This window comes from Typopeltis vanoorti, chromosome 26, assembly GCF_054136105.1.
Source record: "Typopeltis vanoorti isolate ZY-2024b chromosome 26, IOZ_Tvanoo_1.0, whole genome shotgun sequence".
NCBI classification, from domain to species: domain Eukaryota; kingdom Metazoa; phylum Arthropoda; class Arachnida; order Uropygi; family Thelyphonidae; genus Typopeltis; species Typopeltis vanoorti.
In genome coordinates, this window is record NC_143574.1 from 18213175 (window position 1) to 18225599 (window position 12425).

General features: G+C 35.6%; 1 protein-coding gene across 1 annotated transcript in view; it reads left to right on the forward strand.

Moving 5' to 3' along the window:
• Positions 1–12425, forward strand: part of LOC150092375 (protein ROP-like) — a 255485-nt gene that overhangs the window by 168581 nt on the left and 74479 nt on the right. The window contains exon 11 of the mRNA XM_090414916.1: positions 1880–1989. Within this exon, the coding sequence (XP_090271042.1) occupies positions 1880–1989 (110 nt within the window). The remainder of the gene's footprint in view (positions 1–1879; positions 1990–12425) is intronic.

A 12425-nucleotide genomic window follows, 5' to 3' on the forward strand; every position in this document is an offset into this window, starting at 1 on the left:
GAGTCTTGTGGGCTTCTTCTTGTCTGGGTTGATTTGTAGGAAAGTGATTAATTATTTTCTGGGTTATTGGTTTATTATATCCATTTAGTAAGACTCTTTGATAATTTTCAATTCTTATTTTAGGGATTCTTGAGAAGAACAAATCTTGTGTACTCTGGATACTAAAGATTTTGTGATGCCATATTTTTTGAGATGGGTGGTGAGCTGATGTATTATGGATATAATGACCTGAAAATGTTTGTTTTCGGTAGATGGAAGTGGAAATGGATCCATCTTGTTTGTGATGGATGTGTACATCAAGAAAAGAAATACTCGTTAATGATTTCTTTTCTAGTGTGAACTTGATACAAGGATGCATGGTGTTGATTTTTTGTAGAAATGAGTAGAGTTCAGGTTATGTGTGACTGCAAACTGCAAAGACACCATTGATGTAGTGTAGCCACATTGTTGGTTTTGGATCAAGAGCAAAAATTCTATCTTCTAAGTGTTCAAGAAAAAAAGTTGCTAAGTTATGTGATAAGGGTGAACCCATTGCTGTTCCTTCCTTCCTTCCTGTTTATATATTTTATCTTTCCATGTGAAGTAACCTGATGTGATTGCAAATTTGAATAATTTGATTTGTCTGGTGGAAATTTTTGGGTTAACCATTCTATTGTTTCTTTGTGAGAGATATTAATGAAGAGAGAGAGACAATATGAAAGCTTACTAACATGTCTGTATCTGCTAGTGTAACATCTTTTATCCTTGTATGAAATTCTGTTAAATTTTTTATCGAAGAGGTTGAGTGGCCAGTGAGGAAATGGAGAAGGTTAGACACGAATCTTGATATTTTATATGCTTGATGTACACATCAATCACAAACAAGATGGATCCATTTCCAGTTCTGTCTACCGAAATGCAAGTTTTTCAGGTCTTTGTATCCATAATACATCAGCTCACCATCCATCTTAAAAAATATGGCATCATAAAATCTTTAGTATCTAGAGCGCACAAGATTTGTTCTTCTGAAGAATCCTTAAAACAGGAATTGAAAATTATCAAAGAAACAGCCTTACTAAATGAATATAATCCAATAACAACCCAGAAAATAACCACTCCTACAACCCAGACAAGAAACCCACAGAACTCCCATTCCATATATTAAAGGCATCTCTGAACATGTGGCAAAAATTTTAAGAAAATATTAGCTCACTGCTACCTACAAACCCTTCAACCAAATTCACAACTTGCTACCTTGCATGTACCATGTTCGTGTGTAACTTGTCTTACTATCGACAAATAAATGTATCTCTGAATATCAAGACCACATCCACCTTATCAAACCTCACAAATCTAACCTTGCACAACATGGAATCAAAAATGCTTACCAGGGGATCCAATGGCAAAATGCCAAGTTACTACATAGATTCACATATAAACATGAATGGTTATATAAAGAAAGTGCTGAAACCCTACTTCATAGACTTAATCTTAATCGAAATGACTGTCTCACTATTCCAAAAGTTTGGGAAATTGTTATCCTCAATTGTATGCAGTAATTTATCTGCTATAATTTAAGTAATTTTAATTTCAGTCAAGTAGTTTTTAATCCATGAACGCGCTACTGTTTTTTTTAAATTCAGTATTCCTATTATTGTTTATTAGTTGTACTGATGATGTCTTTTGATACATTAGAAATATTTGCATAATGAAAAAAGTTATTTACTGTGGCATACATGTTATTCTATAGTTAAGATTTTATCAATGTCACTTCATTTTAAGTTTTAGTGGGTCTGTTAGGCATTACTTATTTTAACATTATTAGTTATTCATTTTTTAAATTATTCTTAGCATTTAATTTGACTCAGGCAATAAGCAAATCATATCTTAAATTTTTAAGGCATCACAGAAGAAAATTTAGCCAAGCTCGTGCAACATGCCCAAATTCCTCCAGCTAACAAATGCATCATTACTAATATGGCTATGTTGGGTGTAAATATTGTTACTGATGTAAGTACATCCTTGTTGTCTTGTTAAAATTCTAATACAGCATTTCATGAATTTTGTTAACTTATGCAATGGCATTTCATTTGCTGATTTATAGATATCAACTTTTATGTTCTCAGTTTGACTGATTAACTAATAAACATATTAATTAATCAGTCAAACTGGTAAACATATTCACAAGTTCCTCAGCATACAACAGCACATTTTTTGTAAAATCTCACTTTGCCTCTCCTTACCTTTGATAATACCTGGATCTTTAAGCAAAATTACATTTCCTTTCTACACTGACATTCGCCTGCAACTTTTCCAGACACAAGCACATAACAACTACAGACTCCGAAAAATGTAGCATCCTTTCCCTTGCAAGACACTACTCCTCAACTTTGCAACCTAACTCAATACAAATCCCAAATCTGCCCAATTTGGTGCATCACCCATTTGAGATATGCGCCAAACATCTCAATTTTTTTTTAAATTAATTATTTTAAAATTTAAAATTGGATTTTTTAATTTAATTTAAAATTCCACATTGGTACCATGGATGGACTTAGTTTTCTGAGTTTGGAGTTGAATTTTGAAGGCATTTCTAACAGGTGGCCTCATGTGTTTTAATACAGCACTTCCCAAACTGTGGGCTGCAGCCCACTTGGGGACCATTCGTTTTGTTGAGGGGGGCTGTAAAATAATGAAAACAAATTTAAAATGTTTTAGGACTAGTGGATATTTTTTATCTTAAAAGAAACATATTTAATTTTTATTATTTATTTTTTGTTATTTTTTTATATTTTAATGGAAAAATTCACACATTGGTGTTGGTTCACAAATTTTACTTCCTGCGTATTTCGGCACTTAATGAATATTAGTAAATATATGATTATTCATACAAGTTTCATTTCAAAGGTATTGATAAGAAGCACAAAAAAAAGCTTACAAATGCAAAATCTTGCTCTCCCATTTAAAACGGCCAAGTTTTTCGCGCTTTAAATGAATGTTTCATTGCTAGTGCACACAAGTGCAGCGATGTGCAAGAAAGAAATATGCTTGGTGTGTATGTTTTGTATTGAATATAAATACAATAAATCATACGATGGAGTGCCAAGGCAAGAAGTCTGGAGGTGTCTGAGGGAGAAGACGGTTCCGGAGAAATATGTCAGGTTGGTGCAGGAGATGTACAGAAATGTGAAGACAAGTGTTCGGACCTGTCTGGGACAGACAGAAAGTTTTCAAGTAACAGTTGGCTTGCATCAAGGGTCAGCATTAAGTCCGTTTCTCTTTAATATTGTGATGGAGGTGGTGGCAGAGGAGGTGAGAGAAGATGCACCTTGGACAATGTTGTATGCAGATGACATCATGCTGTGTGCAGATTCAATAGAAGAAGCGGGAACTAAACTGGAAAGATGGAGAAAAGTACTGGAAGAAAGAGGTATGAGACTGAGCAGAAGTAAGATAGAGTATACGTGTTGCACAGTGGGAGGCGGCCAGGAGACAGATATGGAGCTGGAAGGAAATGTCATCAGGAAGGTGAGGGACTTTAGATACTTAGGTTCAACAGTGGAAGATGATGGAGGAGCTGAGAAGGAAGTGGGATGCAGGATACAAGCGGGTTGGAGGAGCTGGAGGGAGATGGCTGGAGTATTATGCGATAAGAGGGTGCCGATCAATCTGAAAGGCAAAATCTATAGGACAGTAGTGAGGCCATCTATGACGTATGCTATAGAAACTGTGGCCCTGAGGAAAAATAACATCAGCAGGATGGAAGTAGCAGAGATGAGAATGCTTAGGTGGATGTGTGGTGTGACCAGAAAGGATCGTCTGAGAAATGGCTATGTGAGGGGGAACAGTGAAAGTTACGAACTTAGGAGCGAAGATACAGGAGGCAAGGTTGAGATGGTTTGGTCATGTGATGAGGAGGGAGGACGAATATGTGGGAAGAAGAGTCATGCAGATGGATGTGCAATGAAGGAGGAAGCGTGGGCATCCAAAGAAGAGATGGAGGGAGCTAGTAGAAGAGGACTTGAGGATGAAGAACTTGGATGTGGTGACAGCCCAAGACAGGAGGATGTGGAGGAGACTCATCATCAACAGTGACCCCACTTAAGTGGGAGAAGCTGCAGAAGAAGATAAATACAATAAATATTATAATAATATATGTCTGTATTAGGATTTTTTTCCTGATGGGGAGGGGGCATGAAATCTTTTCATTTTTACAAAGGGGGCCCTTGACATCCATAAGTTTGAGAAGCACTGTTTTAATAGATTTAGAAGAGAAGGGTAATTAATGCTGCTAGTTCTAATGAACAGTGACAGTGAAAAATATTTGAGTAGAATGTAAGCAGCAGAAACTGAACCTCTGTGTGAAAGTGTGTGGAGTGAATTGGTGTTGAGATAGGTCAGTAATCAACATGATATTTCTCTTCTGTACTGAGTCAGGTATTTTAAGAGAACTGTTAGAAGCACTACCCAAAAATGTGAGAACATAATTTAATGGTTGGACAGATTTTTCATTTGTATAGGATTAATAACTGTTCAGAACTAATTGACCAAAAGAGTCTTTCATTTTTCAGGTGCTGAAAAGTTAATATTTCAGCACCCTGGAATCTGGAACCTGGAAAGCATTTCTAGGGAGGCCGAGGGGGTAAAATATACTGGAATGACTTTTACTACCACCTCAAAGAATGGTTGGGGATCATGATTTAAGGCTATAGAAGTTGATATTTTGAAAATTTTGGGGTTTTTTCTTATCAAATGAGATAGAGGATGTTGCTTTGTTGATAATGGCATATGAACTGTCATCATCAAAAAAACTGCTCGATTTGCAGTAAACTATAGAAGATTGCTGATATATATATAAGTGAAAGAACATTGTCTTATGCCCAGCATTGGTTTCATAGTGTGAGGTCAAAGATCCAGGAACTATCATATGTGTCTAGACAGAAAACTAACCCATCTGCAGAACTAATATGCCATATGATGGAAGCTTACTTATAGTAGACCTTTGTGCCAAATCCACTGAAATGCCTTAGCATGTAAATTTGAGTGTTTGTTTTCTCCACCACTTTAGAAAGAACTGAAGTGAAATGAGTAACTAAATAGCAAATAAGTGAGTAAAATTAGATGGCTGTTGGGAAGACTAGGTGAATAGTCCTTGAAAAAGCTTTAAGTTTCTGTTAAGAAGAATATGTATAATCAGACTAGAGATGGAAATGAATAAATTTGAAATTGAAACTAAGACTGCATATATTTAAAGTGAATCTGTCTGCTTTGCTTATCTTTTTGTGGTAGTTTTGAGTTGAAGTTGAGAAGGACATGGAATATATCATAATGAGGTTTTTACTGAGACATACACATGAACAGGACTCTGCAGATATGCTTTCCCACTCGCGCATGGTGAGTTAGCTATATACAGGACAAAATATAACATTTATTTAATGAAAAATAATGTTCTTAATAAAATCTTTTTAACTTTAAAAAACAAAAAATACAGCACTACTGATCAGTTTATAGAACTGTTGTTGGCTCTTTTTTGAGACATCATTAAAAAAATAGGAATCATGATTTTTTTTTTTTTTTTTTTTTTTTTTTTTTTTTTTTTTTTTTTTTTTAAGCAGTTGGGATTTTGCATAATTTGTCGAGACCTGTGCATGAAGAATTTCTTCTAACTCCATTTACAAATTGTGATTTTGGCAGTGTCCCTTATACGTTGCTTGGACTTTTTCCACTGATGTCCAGCAGAATGGTGCTAGCATATTTACTAGCTGATGCAGAAGTCCAATAAAAGCATTACCTTTACATTATTGGATATATATATGTTATGGACTAAATGATTAAAATGGGCATTATTTATAATACTCATCCATTATGAATAATAACAAACAAAATTGGCACTGTAATAAATTTCATGTCGTTTATCATAATTTATCACATTGACAGGTCAATATAAATACTGCTATCATCTGGTTGATCCAAGTAATAATAATGATACCTTTTGGCAGTATTAGAAGTAATAGGGGTTGGGGGATGAGAGATTCTTCAGATTTCTTATGTCAGCAGATGTGAAGGGAACTTTGCCCAGGTTACTCAAATTTTTACAAAATCAGCGTATTTTACAATGATACAAAACGTGAAAGAGTCAAAAACCAAAGTGACTTGGCCCATAACATATAAACATCATATACAGGTATTGTAATATGCATATGGCAGTTTGATTAAATATTACATTCACACTGAATAAATATTTCAGATATTCCCATATCACTATTGGCTATGGTGGCAGAACCGCATGAAAAATAAATTAAGTATGAAATATAAAAATATTACAAGGGAAATGATCATAATTTAGGTTAGGAGTTTTTTTTTTTTAAACAACTGGTCAAATGTTTAATGAAAAAAAGTGTAATCTGGTCAATTTAATAAATTAATCAATAATTATCAGGCTGCATGGCCATTTTAGTCATTATTTATAATGGCTGGGCATTATGAATAATGACCTATTAGTCACTTGGCCCATAACATATATACTTCTACATCCACATATTTGTTCTTCATCCCTCAACGTTTTTCCAAATTATACCTTTTTGGCTAAGTAAAGTCTTGGAACCAAATATTGTGTCATCCCTTCCTTCAAAAAATACATACACCAGTATGGCTTTTTAATACTTTTTAAATATATAAAAATTTTTAATTAGTTAAACCTTAATTTAAAATACCACAAAAGCTTTGCTATTTTTCATTCATTATCTGTAATAGGAGCTACATGATAAATTCAGAAAATTCTAAGCATTATTATCATTCAGTCCTGTGCAGTATGCTACCTTGCCTTGTCAGGTCTGCTGCAGAATAACCATTTTAAGGCTGTTTTATCCTCAAAAAGAAGAAATAAGTTTCTTCATATGTCCAACGTAATTCTGAAAACCACCCATGTTGCATATTAGAAGAAATGGAGGAAAGGAAAGTAAACCAGATCTTTGCTCTAAAATCCAAATGTAGTTTTTGTTACTTCAAGCTACTTCATCTATCACCCCAGTGATGCCTAATACTACAGAGATTTTGCTTTTCCTCTGGGGGGGGGGCACAATGCTTCAGCCCTTTCCTATGCTAGTTTGTTCCTAGTTTTCTGTAGTATGATGGTCTAATGCCTGCTTGGAGGATATATATTCAAGGCTACTACTACTTTGTCCACCAGCATGAAGGTGTTTAGCTCTAGACACTGATATCCTACAATCTTTCATGGCTGTCCCAAGAAAAATATCTTCAGCTCTTTTAGGCTTGTACTCTCAAAGAGTACAATCCATTTAATTCATTCTCTCTCTCTTTCGGGTCAACTACTTTCTTTCAGATATCTTGTTTTTGCCTTTTCTCTAAATACTTCTTTAGACATTATTCCGCTGGAAAAAAACACCAGATTATGTAAATCATTTAAGACAAGAATCAATTAGTTTAATGAAGTTACTTAATGCATCTGAAATATAAAATTTGGAACATATATAGATAGCTAGATAAATAAATAAAATACATTTATCTTCTTCTTCTTCGTCTATAATCTCTTATGCTTTTAAGCGTCGGGATTTTGCCAAAGAGATTTCCATGCCATCCTGTCCAAGGTTTGTTGTTTTGCTTCTTTCAAGTTAATTCCCTTCTTTTCCAATTTTTCTTTTTGCCAACCTTTCCTGGGTCTGCCTATGTTTCTTTTTTCTATTTTCTGGCTTTCGTATGCAGTTTTTGCTATTCTTCCTTCTTCCATTTGATTGAGATGTCCAAACCATCTCATTTGGGCTTGTGTCATGAATTGATTCAGAGGTGCAACTTGAAGGCTGTCTCTTATGGTTTGATTTCTTATTCGGTCTAGTCTTGTTTAAAATACATTTATTTAACTCACTAATATTCACCCCTGCATCATTGTAGCACATGACTGTGATGTGCACACCGCACTAAACTAAGAAATTGTAACTGAAAAGAGAACTAATGTCCTCTGTGGGCTGGATAACCATGAAGTTAATTTAACACACACACACACACACACACACACACACACACACAGGATGTTTCAAAGGGATGTATACAACTTTGCACGTGAACAGAGAATAACGCAGAAGATGTACAAAAGCTGAGTGAGTCTCATAATGTGAAACACATCAGTTTTTGGTCGCATAACTTTATTACCAGATGGCATGATACATCACACCATTTGAAAATAGTGACTTTCTAGTGCAGAGCGAGCACATTGTGCATTTTGGTATGAGAAAATGAAGTCTGCAACACAATCCACGTGTGGCACAAGAATTTTGCAGAAATAGACTTGGATGATGCATAGGGTTCTGTGCATCATCCAAGGTCAATGGGAAGGCCGTGTGCTGCTAAAGCTGTTGTGGAAGAAGTTTGGGAAAGTTTCCAGAGAAGCCCTAGAAAGTCAACTAGATGGGTGTCTCGTCAAATTGGAATTCACATGTGACTGTGATGTGCTTTATAACAGCATCTACATTTAAGGTCCTATAAATTTACCCTTATACAACATGTGAAGAAAGGTTATAAGAGGATAAGCCAGGATTTCTGTGCGAAAATGAACAGTAGGATAGAAAGAAAATGAGGACTTTTTGGACACATTCATTTTTAGTGATGAGTGCACTTTTCATTTAAGTGGGGAAGTAAACACAACTGCAGAATTTGGGTAGGCAAAAATCCACATGGCATTGTATAACATGTTCACGGCACCTGAAAGGCTTTTTTTTTTGCACAATAAGCAAGAAGAAAGTATATGGACCCTTCTTTATTTCAGAGTCTACTGTTACTGTTGTTAAATATTTAGTTATATTCTATTTAATTTCTTATGTATATGTTGTTACTTATTGATCAGCTCTATTCTATTCCTTAATTATTCTTACCCATCAGAATCTTGTCTTATTACTACTCGAATTAGATTCTTATCCGCTGCGCCTTTTCTATAACCCTCCGTGGCCTATCCTTCAAAATTTTGAAATGTGTGCAAAACTCAAACAAAGAGTGCTTCAAGTTAGAGCCAAATTCTCTCTTATTGAAAATCCGAGGTCAAACCCTTTTCAGAATTAAGAAATTTTATTTGTTTCGCTGCACCATCTTAATTCCTATGTAAGAGAAAAATTCTTGTCAGAGATTTGACTTACAGACTATCATGTTTTCAAAATCTAACAAATTAAATAAATCCTTACTATACTTATTTCAGACTAAATTGCAGTCGTAGCCCGTTCTTATCTTAAACTCCCACGCTTCAACTTATTCAGGTTCTAATTTTTTTTTAGCAAGAGGTGCATTGACTTGAAATATCAGACACATTTTGAGTAAATAAAACAGGAATGTTTATTATCATTTTATTAAGGCATGATACATGTTAATCAAACTAAATGCTAGGTCCCAAAAATGCAATACTACACAAGCAGGAGAAGTCTATTTTACAATCATCATATTATGTTGAAAGACACTAGCAGAGACAAGCATCTTATTCCAATTCACTTAATTCAACCTCGTAGGTTGTCTTTATCTTTCTCTTTATCTTTATCATTATCTTTCTCTCCTCTTAGATGTTAAAATATGACACTCTAGATTTGACTATTAACAATATTAGGAACAATTTACTTCTAGAATTAACACAATTCCTTACTGGAGGATTAATCTCTAAAGTCCTAAGATATATCAACAGGTCCGATTATTAGAAATTTAGCACTTTCATTCACAGTGGTCTATAAATACGATACAACGATATAAAAACTTAACATTACCGACCAGCTTAGACATTCAAGAGATTCCTCTTATCTGATCCTATTTTTAGGCTTTCTTCGAGTAGGTGCCTTGTCTTGAGATCGGTCATCCTCCGTTTCGATCTTCCTATGAATACAGTCACGATTCATTTAAACCTCTCAGGCTCGGAACTTTTCTAATGGAGCGGTACGGCTGGAGCTTCGCGAACTTTGGCATTCGCTGGTCATCTCGTTGCATTGAAGAAAATGCTCAGATAGAACTGCTATTAGACCATATCTTCGGCGCTGACCATTTTCAGCCACTCTACGACCCACACTCGAACCCGAACTTCTAAAAAAACTAGAGAGAGAGCCCCTTCTGCTCGTGCCACCACTTCCTTTTGTACTCCTTGTGTCTGCTCGCCCTATTACGTCATCGCTTGCAGACGTCACTTTTAAGCCTTTTCTGCATACAGCACCTTCTCCGTTCGATAGCATTCTGCACGTGTCCCAACTTCGCACGCCGACCGCTGGGGTTATGTTTACAATTCGATTACATTTATCTATACTTTGCTCTGACAATCGTAATACAACACAATCTAAACAATGTTTTGTTTCCTGCCCGCTGTTTATAGGACCATTTATGAAATAATACATAGAAAAATACCAAAATGATTATTAGCATATTTACAAGTACTATTCTTGCCTATTTACAAGCATTTTTTTCTTTTGAAACTTTGCAACTCAGTTAAATCCTGAATGAAATGCTTGAGAATAAATTAAGTCTTTCATTCCAGATTTAACACTGGTGATGTGTATCTGGACATGCTACAAGGATACCTAATACCACAATTAGACGATGATGACTTAAGATGGATTTTTACATTTCCAACAAAACAAGCACCTCCTCATTCCCTGACAGGTGTAAGGTTGTACCTTGACACCTGTTTTCCAGGCAGGTGGATTGGTTGAGGGCACCTATAGCATGGTCACCACATTTCCTCGACCTTACACTGTTAGATTTTTTTCTTGTGGGACTTTGCGAAAGATTGAGGTTTGTACCACTATTGGATGAGTTGCATTCCAAAAATACTGCTGCCATTGCTGAAGTTACGCCAGATATGCTCTGGCAGGAAATTGATTACAGATGGAATGTCTGCAGAATTACTGAAGGCAGTCATATTGAACTTTAACTGTCTGTTGAAACTTCAAGTGTTATGCTACATTTGCGCAGTAATAAAAATTGTTAATTTATCACTATTTACCTTCTATTGTCATTCAAAGTTGTGTACCTCCTTTTGAAACACCCTGTGTGTGTGTGTATAAAATACATTTATTTAACTCACTAATATTCATCCCAGCATCGTCAGAGCACAATTATAACTGTGACAGGCACACCACACTGAATTAAGTAGTTGTGGAAAACAATTCAAATGGTAACTGAAAACTAATGTGGATAACCTCATCTCATCTTCCTTTCCCTCTTTTACCTTGCAGTGTCGAGAGTTTATTAATCAGCGAACCTCAAACCGTTCACAGGATAAAGTGGTCAGCCCTATGCCCCGGTGTATCTTATGCCTGTAGTATTGTGTTCTCAAGGCCGGTTTGCCTGCTTTGCAGAATGAAAAATCCCAAAATAGACTGGGGGGGGGGGACTACTGTTCACACCCAAGACCGGCTAACTTGGCTATGGCTAGGAAAGATCCTTCAGCTCCTCACATCACTGACGGGAATTGAACCTAGAACACTCCTTCCCCAGCATATGGTTGCGAAGCTCAAAGCCGCTAGCCTAACTGCGCAGACATGTGGATAACCATAAAGTTAATTTAGAGAAGTCAGGTTATGAGCTCTCAAAATGACAGTCTCCCAGATCTTTGCTAAATTAATGCAACCATGCTTATTGAGATGGGTAGAATGCTTCTTAGTTGATTCTGATTCTAAAAATAGTCTCTCAGACCTATAACAACTTCTGTATGATATAGATATTTTCCAATATCTGGTGAAAAGGAGTATTCAGAATATGGTCTGTCAATCCTGACTTGCCATACAGATGATTGCAAATGCAATTTTGTGTTCTTCAAGGCAGATGTTAACTGATCTACCAGTAGCATCAGATTGAAAACAATAATGCTCTTCTTTTTCTAGACATGCTTTTCACACTTCTTTCTTCAAGCTGCCTCTCCTTCACAGTTTATCATAACCCTATGCACATAGGCCAAAGATTCATACCACTGTCCAACAAATATCAAATTATTAGCTAAACCTTTTTAAAGAATAACTACACAAAAAAAAAGTTCACAAGATCCTTCACAGTAATACTATGAAAGGTATAAAAGATTACAGAAATACTATAACCATGCCCTGCATTATGGGAAAATTAAAAAATAATAAATAGGACATCTCATAAATACATATTAAGACAACATTCAAACATCCCACAAAATTAAAAAGTATACTTAGCTCATTATTTTATTGGAATTGTGCATTCAGTTTCCCTTATAAAGTAAGTTGCAGGTGCATTGTGGATTTTGTAAATCTCCGAGGTAAAGGTGGGCAAGGTAAAGAAGGGGTTCTTTGGATATATAGAATAATCCAAAGAACTCCTTTACCTTGCCCAACTGAGGGGGGGGGGTTACAAAATCCAAAATACACCTGCAACTTACTTTACATAGTGGAAACCGAATACACAGTCCCAATAAGAAAAGATGAACACAAATGTCACATTCAGTATGG